Raw genomic sequence first — 15,999 nt, 5'->3', positions numbered from 1 at the left:
AGACAAACAGAGAGCCAAATCATGAATGAACTCCCATTCACAATAGCTTCAAAGAGAATAAAATACCCAGGAATCCAACTTACAAGGGATGTAAAGGAACTCTTCAAGGAGAACTATAAACCACTGCTCAGTGAAATAAAAGAGGACACAAACAAATGGAAGAACATACCATGCTCATGGATAGGAAGAATCAATATTGTGAAAATGGCCATACTGCCCAAGGTAATTTATAGATTCAATGCCATCCCCATTAAGCCACCAATGACTTTCTTCACAGAATTGGAAAAAACTGCTCTAAAATTCATATGGAACCAAAAACAACCCAGCATTGCCAAGATGATCCTAAGCCAAAAGAACAAAGCTGGAGGCATCACGCTACCTGACTTCAAACTATACTACAAGGCTACAGTAACCAAAACAGCATGGTACTGGTACCAAAACAGAGATATAGACCAATGGAACAGAACAGAGTCCTCAGAAATAATACCACACATCTACAGCCATCTGATCTTTGACAAACCTGACAAAAACAAGAAATGGGGAAAGGTTCCCTATTTAATAAATGGTGCTGGGAAAATTGGCTAGCCATAAGTAGAAAGCTGAAACTGGATCCTTTCCTTACTCCTTATACGAAAATTAATTCAAGATGGATTAGAGACTTAAATGTTAGACCTAATACCATAAAAACCCTAGAAGAAAACCTAGGTGATACCATTCAGGACATAGGCATGGACAAGGACTTCATGTCTAAAACACCAAAAGCAACGGCAACAAAAGCCAAAATTGACAACTGGGATCTAATTAAACTAAAGAGCTTCTGCACAGCAAAAGAAACTACCATCAGAGTGAACAGGCAACCCACAAAATGGGAGAAAATGTTTGCAATCTATTCATCTAACAAAGGGCTAATACCCAGAACCTATAAAGAACTCAATCAAATTTACAAGAAAAAAACAACCCCATCAAAAAGTGGGCAAAGGATATGAACAGACACTTCTCAAAAGAAGACATTCATAGAGCCAACAGACACATGAAAAAATGCTCATCATCACTCGCCATCAAAGAAATGCAAATCAAAACCACAATGAGATACCATCTCACACCAGTTAGAATGGCAGTCATTAAAATAAGTCAGGAAATAACAGGTGCTGGAGAGGATGTGGAGAAATAGGAACACTTTTACACTGTTGGTGGGACTGTAAACTAGTTCAACCATTGTGAAAGACAGTGTGGCGATTCCTCAAGGATCTAGAACTAGAAATACCATTTGAACCCAGCCATCCCATTACTGGGGATATACCCGAAGGATTATAAGTCATGCTGCTATAAAGACACATGCACACATATGTTTATTGCAGCACTATTCACAGTAGCAAAGACTTGGAATCAACCCAAATGTCCATCAGTGACAGACTGGATTAAGAAAATGTGGCACATATACACCATGGAATACTATGCAGCCATAGAACAGGATGAGTTCGTGTCCTTTGTAGGGATATGGATGCAGCTAGAAACCATCATTCTGAGCAAACTATCACAAGAACAGAAAACCACTCACTCATAGGTGGGAACTGAACAATGAGATCACTTGGACACAGAAAGAGGATCATCACACACCAGGGCCTATTGTGAGGAGGGGTCTGGGGGAGGGATAGCATTAGGAGATATACCTAATGTAAATGATGAGTTAATGGGTGCAGCACACCAACATGGCACATGTATACATATGTAACAAACCTGCACGTTGTGCACATGCACCCTAGAACTTAAAGTATAATAATAAAAAAAAAAAATCTGGGTAACTTGGCAAAAACAGAAGTTAGAAACACTAAACTGGAGGTAGTACATTTAGCTATGAAATCTTTTCTGGTTTCCTCTGACTAAATCTTTCCATCCTTTAGTCAGTGAGAATCTATCCTAAATACCTGAAGAATTCTCAACATAGTAACGATGCTCTGTATATAGTGCGGAGAAATCTTGGAACGGGTAGAACTCCCACAAAGGAACAAAGTCTGAGATGCATTTGCAAGCCTCAGACATGAGATAGGAGCAATGTCAGGAGGAGTGATGGAAGATACCTTTGAAGACGTGAGGAAGGAAATGAATTAGTAGGCATGAATTCATACATAGAAAGGAAGTGCACTTGAGGGTAAAGGGATAGCAGAATTTAACTAGAGGCAAGTAACAATTTGTAAGTTGTGAGTAGTGAAGATACCAGCTTCACAAGAATAACTTATTGGGTGGTGAAGACAAAGATAAGTTGGAAAGACTTAAACAGTTGATCAAGAGATCAAGTAATTTGAACTTAATAGAGTAGACTGTAAGATGAGAATTGACTAGGAAGTAAATTAGTCTGGTCCAAGGTGGTGTTTAAGGAAGGCAGAGAGGGAGTGGTAAGTGAGAGATGTTGAAAAGGAGGATTCTGTAGGCCACAGTGACTCAAAGAATGTGGGGGTAGAGGAAAGAGGTATAAAAATAACTAATTAAAGCAATGCTTTATGTAGAGTGCCCTATTTTATCCAAAATGATGGTGTATCCTATTCTGTATTTTGATTCCCATGACTAAGAAAGAAAAAATTATCTTAGAACATTTTTTCATACAGGACAGCAGTTTTAAGACAAACTCACTCCACCTCACTTGCACTTTGAAATTCCATAAATGGCATTCAGGTTGTTATGAGACCAGACCTGTGGGACACCTAACTCATCACTCACTCTCAATCTGACCAACAGGCCTAAAACTAACCTAAATATGGCCTGAAGTGAATGACCATTTAGGAAACAAAGTAAACTTTCCAGCAATATAGTAATGAAAATATATGCCTAGCTTTCAAAAGAAATGTATCTTCTTGTTTTTATGGAGAAAAAATTTGATAAAATTATAAGTATTTTCACAAGGATGATCTCATTTTCACAGTAGCTCTGCAAAAGAGGAAACGGAGGAGATATTTTTATTCCCATTTTATAAAAGAAGAAATTGAGAGATGGGGAGATCAAGTGTCTCTTCCAATTCTCCCTCTCAAGTAGGCCAACAGGTTAGGGCCAGTCTTCCTGATGACGTCCCTTTCTATACTCTTAAACTCAATCTGTCTGAGGACTTGGCATGGCACTGTCAGATGACATATACCAGGTGTCTTATGTTTTTATTTCATAACATGTAAATGACATTTATACAGCACAGTCTATAAGTATTCTACCCAATAAATTCTATCTGAACAAGTAAATGTTTGCTGACATCCCCATCTACAAGAGTTTTGGCCATGACTTATTATCTAGACATCTATATATTTTTTTTAAAGTGGGCAGTTGAGTACTGTTAAGTTGTTATATAGTTTTGTCCTGTGATAACTGGTCACTCATCTTTTACATTCAGAAATCTTCTATCTTCATAAAGATATTGTTGCAGGGTTCTTTCTCACTTGCCTGATGACTTGAAAAATTGCTGTGAGTGGAAAATACCCATAAATTGTAAAAGGCGGTCTAAGAAACACAAATAGTTCTCTGTTTCTAAATAGCAAGATCACATTAAAACTCAAAAATAGATAACGTTAATCACTATAATTCAAACAACTACTCTTTAGACCTGGCAGGGAACCTTGAGAGCTTTCAACATGACCCTTAGTTCTTTTTTCCTATGAATTTCTGGCAGAGCAGAGGGAAGGAGAGAGCACGCTTGGGGACTGGGGAGTCTGTTAACAATGATTAAAGTTTGGGAGAGCATTAGAGGAAGTGGCGTTGGTTCCCTTTCTCACTTTTACTTGGCCATTCAGAAACCCATCATTTCCACAATCATCTTTGACTGTAACTGTTGTGGGAATATCTTGGTAGGACTGTCCTGATTTTATGGAAGAACGTAACGAAGGACAAATAGTAATTACTGAAATAGCAATCATCTTTTGCATAATAATTTATAGCTTAGAAACCGTTTCACCTGTACGATCTCATTCATTGTTTCCCATAGAACAATAAGCTGCTGTTACTATTGCTCATCATTACTTCTAAAGAATCTGAGTCGCAGAGGATTGAAGCCAGTTTGGGAAAGTTATACAGCTAATAAGTGATGAAACTAGAACTCAGACCAAAGTCTTTTGACCTCATATCCCATGTGATCTCTACTATACCTTACAGCCTCCTAAACCTAAGGAGAATGTTGGAGCAAGAATGAAAGTAGACATCAAAAATAGTCAATGAGTTAAAAAAAAAAAAAAAAAAAAAAAAAAAAAGAACCTCACTGAATAGGAAGATTGAGGAAATGAGGCATACCTAAGAGAAAATCCAAAAGGCCAATAAACATGAAGAGATGCTCACCCTCACTGGCAATCTGGGAAATGCAAATCAAAACTATGATCACATCCATTAGATTAGTAAAAATTAAGTATGAGAATACCAAGTACTATGTCAGATGTAAAGCAATGAAAATTTCAACACACTACCGATGAGAGTGTCAATCGATATGACCTCTTTTGTCAGCCATTTGCCATTATCTAACAAAGTTGAAGATGCACACGGTCTGTGCCAGCACGGGGTTCATGGCAGAGTTATTTTCAATAGCCACAAATTTGTCATAATTCCCGTGTCCATTAACAAAAGAATCGATGAATGTTATTAAGTAGTAATATAGCCATCAATAAATACTATATTATGATGAAAGCTAATGAACTAGAGGCACAAGTATCAAAATAAATATCACAAACATATTTTAAGAAAAGTTACAGAATATTAAAATATATACCGTTTACAAAAGGCTTAAAATATGTAAAAATACTTTCCAGGGATTATTATTTAGGGATTAGATACTATTTAGAGATATTATTTTTATGGACACCTAGATATGATATAAACTATAAAGTATATGTAAATAACAAACCTCAAGTAGGACAATGGTTACCTTGGAAAGGGCTGTAAAGGAAAGCAAGTTGGGGGAGAGGTGCTAGCCACGGGGGATTCAACTAAAACGAGCAGTGTTCCAGTCATTAAGTTGGATGTTAGTATACAAGTGTTTGTTGTTCTTTCAACCTTTTAAATGTGGAAAATAATATAACATTAAAACTAAAAGAAACAGGAGGAGAAAAAAATAGTCTATCTGAATTAGACACTTCTCTGGGATACTGAGATGAACAGAATCAATTAAAAACGATGCCCAAAGCATCCCCAGCTGCCACAGGCTGATGAGGAATTATTATAGCAGTGACAGAATGTCCACTCCAATTCAGTTCTGAGCCATGGACCCACGTTCCAGCCTCCACATCCGTAACCTCCCTGATAGACATTATGGAAAAGTGAAGTTTCATCTGACCAATCACATAGGTTGTGACATTTTCTAGAGGCAGACCTAATCTGGATCCCTGAAAATGTCTGCTTGGCCTTTCTGTCAATTTGGGAAGAGGGCCTGTTAATTGTTTTATTCATTTTATGTTAGACACTTACAAAAGACCAGAAAAGTAGTCAACTCTAAAAGTTCAACTCTGTTTTTCATTTTTGATGTGTGCAAGCTTGCTGGGCAAGGATGTCTCAGAATGAAATCCCTAGCCATTTGCACCTCCCATTCCAGAATTATTCTGATAAACTGATGTGTTCGGAGTTGTTTATTTGACAATCTATGAAAACATGTCTTTTCATCCCTAATATACTCCTCAGCATAGTCAGGCACAATCTCAATTTGCAAGTTCAATTTTCAAGTATTATGGTTTGTGAAGATAAAAATAACAATCCATGATAAAATAGTTCTCCAAAAATAAAATTGTTATTCATACATAATTGAAAATTTTTTAAAACATTTATCTCAAACAGCCATGATTTTCTGCATTTTAAGCAGGAAAAAATATTTCTCTGAACATATTTTATAATGAATAATTTGCATTCAGGGCATTTCTAATCTAAAGTTAGCCTCTAACCAGTAGACCTCTGAAAATCTGTGATAGTTCACTGGGGAGAAAGGACAAGTGCCTTTATTGAAAATGATCCGCGGAAATATTAGTTTATCTAAGACCAGAGGATGAACTATGGCAGCTTTCTGTTTGAAACCAAGGGTCCCAAATGTCTTCCATCCTATTTTAACAATCATATTAATAATGGTCCACATTTATTGAGCACTGTGTCACACACTATGCCAAGTACTTTTCCTACATTATGTCATTTTATTCTCACAACTTTACAAATGAGGAACTGTGGCTCAAAGCAGGTAACTTGGCCAATATCGCGTATCTGTTAAATAGTTGAGCCAAGATGTCAACCCAGCTCCCTAATGCCAAAACCTGCACTCTTGACCTTTGCTTGCATATACATGGAAGCTTTGTAATTACCTGCTATAGATGGAAAAAAATAGGCAAATTTTTTCTCTTCCATAAAAGAGAAAAAAGGCAATTGAATTACTAAACTTATATAAAAAAATGGTAGGGCTTTCTTTTTCATCTAAAACTCATAACCACTACTTCTCAATAGTTTGAAAATTCTATTAACTGAATTACACCAAAGATGGAAAATAAGATGAAAAAGAAGCATAGAGAATGTGCTTCTTCAAGGTACAAATTCTTCTAACCTTTTCTTTCAGAGCCTTTCTTTCTGAATATGAAGTTGTTTCTGAACTTCAAGAATAACCAAGTAGCTTTTTTTCAGCATTTGATCATTATATTTGTTGGCAGTCCTGTTGTAACCTTCAGTCACCTACAGTGATTTTAAGTATATTCTAATTGATTTTCTCACTGCTTACTGAGAAACAGCACCTCTCACTAGTCTCATAAATAATTCCATTTCTCTATGTCAATGTTAATTGAACTTACCTCATGTTGTCAATCTCTTTTTTTCTTACAGGTGATGTCATTGTCTATATTAATGAAGTTTGTGTCCTCGGACACACTCATGCAGATGTTGTCAAACTTTTCCAGTCTGTTCCTATTGGTCAGAGTGTCAACCTGGTGTTGTGTCGTGGCTACCCTTTGCCCTTTGATCCTGAAGACCCTGCTAACAGCATGGTGCCACCCCTTGCAATAATGGAGAGGCCACCTCCAGTGATGGTCAATGGAAGACACAACTATGAAACATATTTGGAATACATTTCTCGGACCTCACAGTCAGTTCCAGATATAACAGATCGGCCGCCTCATTCTTTGCACTCCATTCCAGCTGATGGTCAGCTAGATGGCACATATCCACCACCCGTCCATGATGACAATGTGTCTATGGCTTCATCTGGAGCCACCCAAGCTGAACTTATGACCTTAACCATTGTGAAAGGTGCCCAGGGCTTCGGCTTCACTATTGCCGACAGTCCTACAGGACAGCGAGTGAAACAAATACTTGACATTCAGGGATGCCCTGGCCTGTGTGAAGGTGACCTCATTGTTGAGATCAACCAGCAGAATGTACAGAACCTGAGCCATACAGAAGTAGTGGATATACTTAAGGACTGTCCCATTGGAAGCGAAACTTCTTTGATTATCCATCGAGGAGGTAAGACAAACACTGGCTCAGCAATAAAATATATGGGTAAAATAGTAGGATCCTTTAATAATATTGTTAAAATGGAGATTTCCTTGGAGTTGAATGAAATTATACTTTAAAAAATAAAGCTTAAAGAGTAAGAGAGAAAAATACGAATTAAAGGAAGCTGTGTTTTTGAATTCTGAGAATACGTCTTTTTCTATTTTGTATTAAACACAATAATAGTTCATTCAGTCTTACAAACATATTGATAGAAAGTTGGAGGGTAAAGATTAAATCCCCAAGTATGAATGTATTCTGTTTCAAAAGTTCATTCATGTATCAGTCGTGGAGAATTCAAACTGGTTTCCCATTGATGTAATTAAGAAACCTGCTTTTACGACGGAAGCAATGCTTTGAATCGTGCTTAGGTTTCCAGGCTAGCAGGTGGAAGCTGGTTCAACCCCTCCCAAGCCCAAGCACGGTCTTGACAATACTCAGAAGGACCATGAACTGTGAGAGCTCTGGGAGCTGTGCTGCTGTCGAAAAATCTTTTCAAAGTTTGGAATGATGTTGTTCAGGACACTTCTGCTACTGCAGGGACTGCTCTAGAAACAATTACCCGTAGTACCTCCCATGATCTGAGAAGAAAGTTACAGAACAGGGTGAGGGCTGAAGTTCTGGGCTCACTGTCGTGGGCAGAGTATGGAAATAGGAACAGGGCCAAGTGTGGTAGAAGCTCTGAGCCCTGAATGTTTCTTCCCCTCTACCTTCTCTGTGGGGAAGGGAATGGGGTAAAGCACAGGGCCCCTTCTCCACATCTCTTCTGCTTTGCTCTGGATGACCAGTGAACCTGGAGAGAAAAGGGAGGGAAGGGGCCATAGATAAAGAGGATACTATCTCGAAAAAAGAGTGTAAAGGAAAAGGATCAGGCTGAGCCCTGGTTTTCCTATTTGCCAATTTGTGAACTTAGGACACTGAAAGTCAATGAGCCTCAGCCATGTCATCTGTTGCAATGGGATAATAATACTACCTAACCCAATGGTAGTGTTGTAGCCCAACATCTGCTCACTAAATGTCTGGCGAGTCTAAATTAATACCGAAGCTTCAGCATGGATGGGTCAAAAGGAACAGGACAATGAGGAACTCATGCATGAAGGACACACATGTGACCAACATGTGGTTGCATATTCAAAGCACTCAAAACAGCCTGAAACTGTCAGTTTGAAAAGCAAGTGAAGGCAGTCAAAGCTGAAAGAAAGTAGCACCTTTTATGATTTATTTGGCCCTCTCTGCAGGTGTTTTTCCTTCAAGGAAGTATTACATTGTTGATTCCTTGTCTGGAAACGGACAGCAAACACCAGGCATTTGGGGGCTGCACTCTATAAAGTCTTAGGTTCCTGTACTAAAAGGGAAATTCATATGATAGCAAAACAATTTTAAATGTGACCTTCTCAAGGCATTGTTACAAAATAGCAGTTGAATTCTGATAATTAAATGTTGGCAGGGTATTTTGATTTCTTGCATTGCTTAAGATTAAACATTCCTAATTAAACAGTCATATCTTCATAGTGTGCAGTTGAAAATCAAATATTTGGAACAAGTTCTTGATATTAAAGGGTATCACAAAATCACTGTGCAGTATCTACTGTATGATTCATAGAAACAAATTTGGACACACTTTTTATATACAGCTTCTTCTAAAAGCATGACATAGCAGAAAATAAGGTACTTTGAAATCCCTAATTTACATTATGGTAATTTGTACTTTTCTGAAAACATGTATTGTATGCCTGCTATCAGGTAGGCCACCCTATTCTCACTTTTCCTTTGCCCCCCATTTACTCCACAAGGAATCAAAGTGGTCTTTGCATTTGGATTGTGTTTGGGGATGAGGGACTTGCTTTTTGTTTTTTTAGGGACTAGCATAGCAAAATGCAGTATGCTGTGATGCTTAAAGTACTTCTAGTCGAAAACCTCTTGAGTTTACCCTGAGTCCCACAATTTGCACTCATCTCTCTGAAATTAATAGGAACTAGCACCATGCTTAGGTGGCGAAATTCACTTTATCTTATTATGCGCTACTCAGAAGTGCCTATGACCTCATTGAGATAAGCAGACTCAAGAGCTGAGTTGCAGGCCTGGATCCTTATATCAGGACTATGGGTGGTCGGCTGTTTTTAATTATTTACTAGAGTTTTTAATTTATAAAGTAATAATGTACATGGTTTAACTTTTTTAAAGCAAATAATGTCAATAAGTATAAAATGAAAGTAATTTTCTGTCCTATCCCAGACTTTCAGTCCTTTCTCCCTGAGGCAAATATATTGTATGTATAGTCACAGAAAGTTTATGGTCTACTAGCACATGTGTGAATATATATAGTAAGTTTAATGTAGATGGGATACATGTGTGTTACTTTAAAATACCTTGGTTATTTGGTATTTGTTTTACATACACCATGTGGTATAATTTACATACCACAACACTCACCAGTATAAGTGTATGCTCAGTAAGTTGCTAAAATGATATAGTTGTGCAACAATCATCATAATCCTTAGAACATCCATCATCCAGAGTTCCCCCAAACCCCAGGTAACCACTAATATGCTTTCTGAATAGTTTTGTCTTTCTATAAGTTTTCATAAATGGAATCATACAGTATGTAATATTTTACTTAGCTTAATGCTGGTGAGAGTTACCTGTGTCGGTGCAGGTTTAAGTGGTTTGTTTCTTTTATGGCTGCATAGTGTTTCATTGTACAGATCCACTCCATTTTCGTGTCCATTCATTAGTGTATGGACATTCGAGTTGTTTTCGGTTTTTGACGTTTATGAATCACGTTGTTATGAACATTTGGATACACATGTTTGTGTGTGCTTATGTTTTCATTTTCTTGAGTAGATACCTAGGAGTGGTATTGCTCAACTGTAAGAAGAATATATATTTAAATTGTTCAGAAATAGAACGTTTTCCAAAACAGCTGTTGTACAAGTTTCCAATTGCTGCCCATTGTTGCCCACATTTGATATAATCAGTCTTTTTTATTGTTGTTATTCTAATGAGCATGTAGTGACATCTTTATGTGGTTTTAATGTACATTTCTCTAATACTTTTACATGTTTGCCATGTTTTCATGTGTTTATTAGCATTCATATATCTTCGGTAGCACGTCTGTTCAAATAATTTGCCTATATTGTGCTGTCCTTTTAGGTTTTCTTAAGTTATAGAAGTTCTTCCTTTATAAGCTATGTGATCTGCAGCTATTTTCTGTCTATGGCTTGTCTTTTCATTTTCTTAGTGGTGCCTTTGAGGCACACAAGTGTTTCTGTTAAAATCCAATTTATCAATTTTTTTTCTTTTTTTTTTTTTGAGACAGAGTCTTGCTCTGTTGCCAAGGCTGGAGTGCAGTGGTGTGATCTTGGCTCACTGCAAGCTCTGCCTCCTGAGTTCAAGTGACTCTTCTGCCCCAGCCTCCTGAGTAGCTGGGATTACAGGTGCATGCCACTATGCCTGGCTACCTTTTTGTATTTTTGGTAAAGACAGGGTTTCACCATGTTGGCCGGGATTGTCTCAATATCCTGACCTACCTCGTGATCCACCTGCCTCAGCCTCTTAAAGTGCTGGGATTACAGGCGTGCGCCACCGTGCCTGGCCCAAGTGTTTTTTTTTCTTGTATGGATCCTTCTTTTGGTGTTATATCTAAGAAATCTGCCTGACCCAAGATTTCTTGTGTTTTCTTCTAAAAATTGTAAACCTTTAGCTCATTTATTTAGGTCTATAAACAATTTTAAGGTAATTTTTGTGTATACTGTGAATTAAGGGCCTAACTTCATTTTTTTTTTTTTTTTTTTTTTTTTGCTTATGTATATCCAACAATCACTCTAGCACCATTTGTTGAAAAAGCTATTTTTCATTGAATTCCCTTGACACTTATCAAAAATGAATTAGCATAAATGTGGAGGTTTATTTCTAGATGCCCTGTTCCATTCCATTGATCTGTTTGTCTATTCTTCTGCTAATCCCATGCTCTCTATGTTACTTTAGCTTTCTATTAAGTCTTGAAACCAGAGGTGTTAGTCCTCCAACGTTTTCTCCTTTTTCAAAATAATTTGGCTATTCTAGGTCCTTGGCATTTCCATAGACATTCTAGTATTGGATTGTTTTCTCATTTTTGTTTTTGTTTTTGTTTTTGTTTTTTTAAGAGACAGGGTCTCACTCTGTTGTCTAAGCTACAGTACAGTGGTGCAATCATAGCTCACTGCTGCCTCAAACTCCTGGGCTCAAGTGATCCTTCACCTCAGCCTTTCCAGTAGGTAGGACTACAGGCACATGCCACTGTACCTGGCTTTTTAAATGTTCTTTTAGTGATGAAGTCTCACTGTGTTTCCCAGGGGTGTCTAGAGCTCCTGGGCTCAAGCAATCCTCCTGCCTCTACCTCCCAAAGAGCTGGGATTACAGGAATGAGTCACTGTGCCTGGCCTAGGATTGCCTTTTTAATTATTTTGTTACATAAAAGGCCTGCTGGGATTTGGGTGTTACATTGAATCTATAGAACTATTTGTGGAAAATTGGCAACATTGAACCTTTTAATTCATAAAGGTAGTGTATCTCTTCACTTATTTGGATCTTTAATTTCTCTCAGCAATAGTTTGTAGTTTTCAATGTACAGATCTTGTACTTTTGTTCATTTTATTTCTAGCTATTTTATTCTTGTTGATGTTATTGTCAATGGAATTGTTTTATGTCTTTTCAGGTTGTTTATTGCTAATATATAGAAATACATTTGTTTTTCATTTTTGATTTTGTACACTGCAATTTTATTAAACTGACTTTTTAAGTCTGGAGGTTTTTTGTAGACTCCTTATTTTCTATGTAGTTATTATACCATCTGGTAATAAAGACAGTTTTACTTCTTCCTTTCCAATTTGTATGCCTTTGACTTCTTTTCCTTGCATTATTACACTTGCTTGAACTTCTCAGAATGATATTGAGTACAAGAGAGGTGAGCAGACATCCTTACCTTGTCACCAATTTTAGAAAGAAAATGTTAGTCTTGCACCATTACATCTGATTTTAGGGCAGGATTTTTATATGCCCTTCATCAGGTTGAGAAAGTTGTCTTCTATTCTTGGTTTGCTGGAAATTTAAATAATCAGTGGGTCTTGGTTTTTATCGAATATTTTTGCTGCAGTTATTGGGATGATCCTGTAGTTTTTGTCCTTTATCGATATGATATATTATATAACATGATTTTTAGATATTGAACTAATTTAACACTCCTGGGATAACAACCCTACTTGATCATGGTATATAACTTTGTGTATGTTGCTGAATTTCGTTTGCTCATATTTTGTTAAGGATTTTTTAACCTGTTTCGGGGAAGATTTTTCTGTTTTCTTTTCTTGTGATGTATTTCTCTGGCTTTGGTGTCAGGATAATAGCGGCTTCATAAAATGAGTAGGAAAGTGTTCCCTCTCCCTCTATTTTCTGAAAGAGTTTGTGTAGAGTTGATATTATTTCTTCTTTAAAAGTCTGATAGAATTCACCAGTGAAGTCATCTGGTCTGAGCTTTTATTCGTAGGAAGATTTTTAGTTGTTAATTCCATTTCTTTTCCTGATTTAATGTTTTCTTCTTAAATCAGTTTTGGTAATTTATGTACTTCTAGAAATTTTTACAATTCATCTAAGTTGTTGAATTAGCATAAAGTTTTTAATAAAATTTTATGTAATTCCTTTTTAAGAACCAACTTTTGAAATTGCTTATTTTCTGTTTTCCATTTCAACATTTTCCACTCTGGTAGTTACAGTTTTTTCTCTCCAACTTGCTTCTTGTTTGATTTACTTTTCCTTTTCTGTCTTCTTGAGGCAGAAGCTTAGAGGATTAATGATTCCATTTCTTTCTAAGAAAATCACTTACAGCTATAAATTTCACTCCAACTACTTCTTTAGCTAAATTCCATAAATTTTACTATGTTGTGTTTTCCTTTTTCACTCAGTCCAAGATATTTTATTTCCCTTGTAATTTCTTTTTTGACCTATAGGTTACTTAGAAAAGTGTTGATTCTTCCAACGTTTGGAATTTCCCAAATCTTTTTCTATTGTTGATTTCTAATAATTTCATTGTTAAAGAGAACATGTTTTGTGTTATTTTCATCCTGTTAAGTATATTACAGTTGTATATGTCCTAGTGCCTTACTTTAATATTCTTTTGGAGGGTTTTATATATTAGTTCAGAAATACATCTTGTTTTTAAAACTTAATCAGATTCCCACTAATGCTAATGGATATTGTTGTTGCTTTCAGGTTTTTTCTATTAGAAAAATGATGTAGCTTTTTAATCTATTTTTAATTGACACTTAATAATTTTACATATTTATGGGGTATATGATGTTTCAACACATGTATATGCTGTATAATCATCAAATCAGGTTAAGTAAATCCATCATCTCAAGCATTTATCATTTCTTTGTGGTGAAAACATTCAAAATCCTCTGTCTACTTTGAAATACACATTATTGGTAACTATAGTCAACCTAATGTGCAATAGAACACAGGAACTACTTTCTCCTAACAGTAACTTTGTGTCCTTTGCAGAACCTCCCCCAACTCCTCCTTCCCACTACCCTCCTCAGCCACTGCTATCCACTATTCTATTCTCTATTTTTATGAGATGAACTTTTTAATATTCTGCATATAAGTGAGATCATTCAGTATTTGTCTTTCTGGACCTGGCATACTTAATGTAATGTCCTCCAGGTTAATTCATGTTGTTGCAAATGACAGGATTTCATTCTCTTTTATGGCTGAGTAGTATTTCATTGTGTAGATTTACCACATTTTCTTTAACCATTCATCCACTGATCGACACTTGGGTTGGTTCCATATCTTGGCTGTTGCGAATATGTAGTGCTTCAGTAAATATAGAAGTGAAGATAACTCTGTGACATTCATTATATTTTCTTCAGATATATACCCAGTAGAATTACTGATCATGCAGTAGTTCTATTTTTAATATTTTAAGAAACCTCCATACTGTTTTCTATAATGGCTATACTAATGTACATTGCCATCAACAGTGTGCAACGGTTCCCTTTTCTCCACATCCTCACCAACGCTTGCTATCTTGTGTCTTTTTGCTAATAGCTATCTTAACAGATTGAGTGATATCACACTGTGGTTTTGATTTATATTTCCCTGATAATTAGTGATGGAGAGCAGTTTTTCATATAACTGTTAGCCATTCATATGTCTTTTGAGAAATGTCTATTCAGGTCTTTCGCACTTCTTCTTCTTTTTTTTTTTTTTTTTTTTAGCTGTTAAGCTGTTTAAGTTCCTTGTATATTTTGGATATTAACTTCTTGTTAGATGAATAGTTTGCAAATATTTTCTTCTATTTTGTAGGTTGTCTCCTCACTCTGTTGATTGTTCTTTTTCAGTATAGAATCTTTTTAATTGGATGTAATCTTATTTGTCTACTTTTTTGAGGCATAGCCAAAAAACACTGTCTAAGCCAATATCATGAAGTACCTCCCCATGGTTTTCCTATAATACTTTCATAGTTTTGGATCTCACATTTAAGTTTTTAATGCATTTTTATTTGATTTTTGTGAGAGATAGAAGTCTAGTTTTATTTCCAATTTTCTCAGCACCCTTTCTAAAGCTGTGCTTTCCCTAATGCATCTCTTTTATCTGATGTAAGTATAGCCACTCCTACTCTTTTGGTTACTGTTTGCCTGGAATATCTTCTTCCATCCCTTTATTTTCAGCCTCTGTGTGTCCTTAAAGTTAATGTGAGGCTTTTGTAAGCAGCATATCGTTGGATCTTGTTTTTTAAACTATTCAGCAAAACTGTCTTTTGATTGGAGATTTCAATCCATTTACATTCAAAGTATTTATTGATAGATAAGGACTTATGACTGATGTTTTGTTAATGGTTCACAGTAGAGATGTGTATAATTTACAGAGCAACATAACATTATTGAATTACTCTGGATTTGATATATTTGCCCTTATCAGTGAATGTTGTACTTTCATATGTTTTCATTTCTACTTGAAGAACTCCCTTAAGCATTTGATATAAGGAAGCTGTAGGGGAATGACTTCCCTCAACTTTTGCTTGTTCAGGAAAAACTTTCAGCACTTTCAATATCATCCCCTTCTTTCTTGGCCTCTGGGATTTCTGCTGAGACATCTATTTGTAGCCTAATGGTAGTTCCCTTATATATGACTTGATATTTTTCTCATTGCTGCTTTTTAAATTCTTACTTTGTTTTTGACTTTTGACCATTAATTTGCCTCAGTGAGGATCTCTCTAGGTTGAGTCTGTTTGGGAACCTGTTAGCTTCATGAATCTGAATGTTCATATCTCTTCCAAGACTTGGGAAGTTTTCACCTATTATTTTATAATTACAGGTAAGCTTTCTGTTCCTGTCTTTGTCATTTCTTTTTCTGAAACTCTCATAATGCAAATGTTTTCTCGTTTAATGGTATCCCAGAACTCCCATAGGCTGTTTTCACTTTTTCATTGTTTTGGGCTTTTGTTTTTGTTGTTTCCCCCTCTTATTGGGTAATTTCAAA

General features: G+C 36.2%; 1 protein-coding gene across 2 annotated transcripts in view; it reads left to right on the top strand.

Moving 5' to 3' along the window:
- Positions 1 to 15,999, top strand: part of MAGI2 (membrane associated guanylate kinase, WW and PDZ domain containing 2) — a 1,518,597-nt gene that overhangs the window by 1,259,056 nt on the left and 243,542 nt on the right. For both annotated transcript variants that reach the window (XM_030933117.1, XM_030933118.1), the window contains exon 10: positions 6,811 to 7,449. In XM_030933117.1, coding sequence (XP_030788977.1) covers positions 6,811 to 7,449 — 639 coding nt within the window. The remainder of the gene's footprint in view (positions 1 to 6,810; positions 7,450 to 15,999) is intronic.

Source organism: Rhinopithecus roxellana, chromosome 6 (assembly GCF_007565055.1).
Source record: "Rhinopithecus roxellana isolate Shanxi Qingling chromosome 6, ASM756505v1, whole genome shotgun sequence".
NCBI classification, from domain to species: Eukaryota; Metazoa; Chordata; class Mammalia; order Primates; family Cercopithecidae; genus Rhinopithecus; species Rhinopithecus roxellana.
The sequence above is the reverse complement of the archived record's forward strand: the minus strand, read 5'-3'. Positions and strand labels throughout refer to the sequence as shown.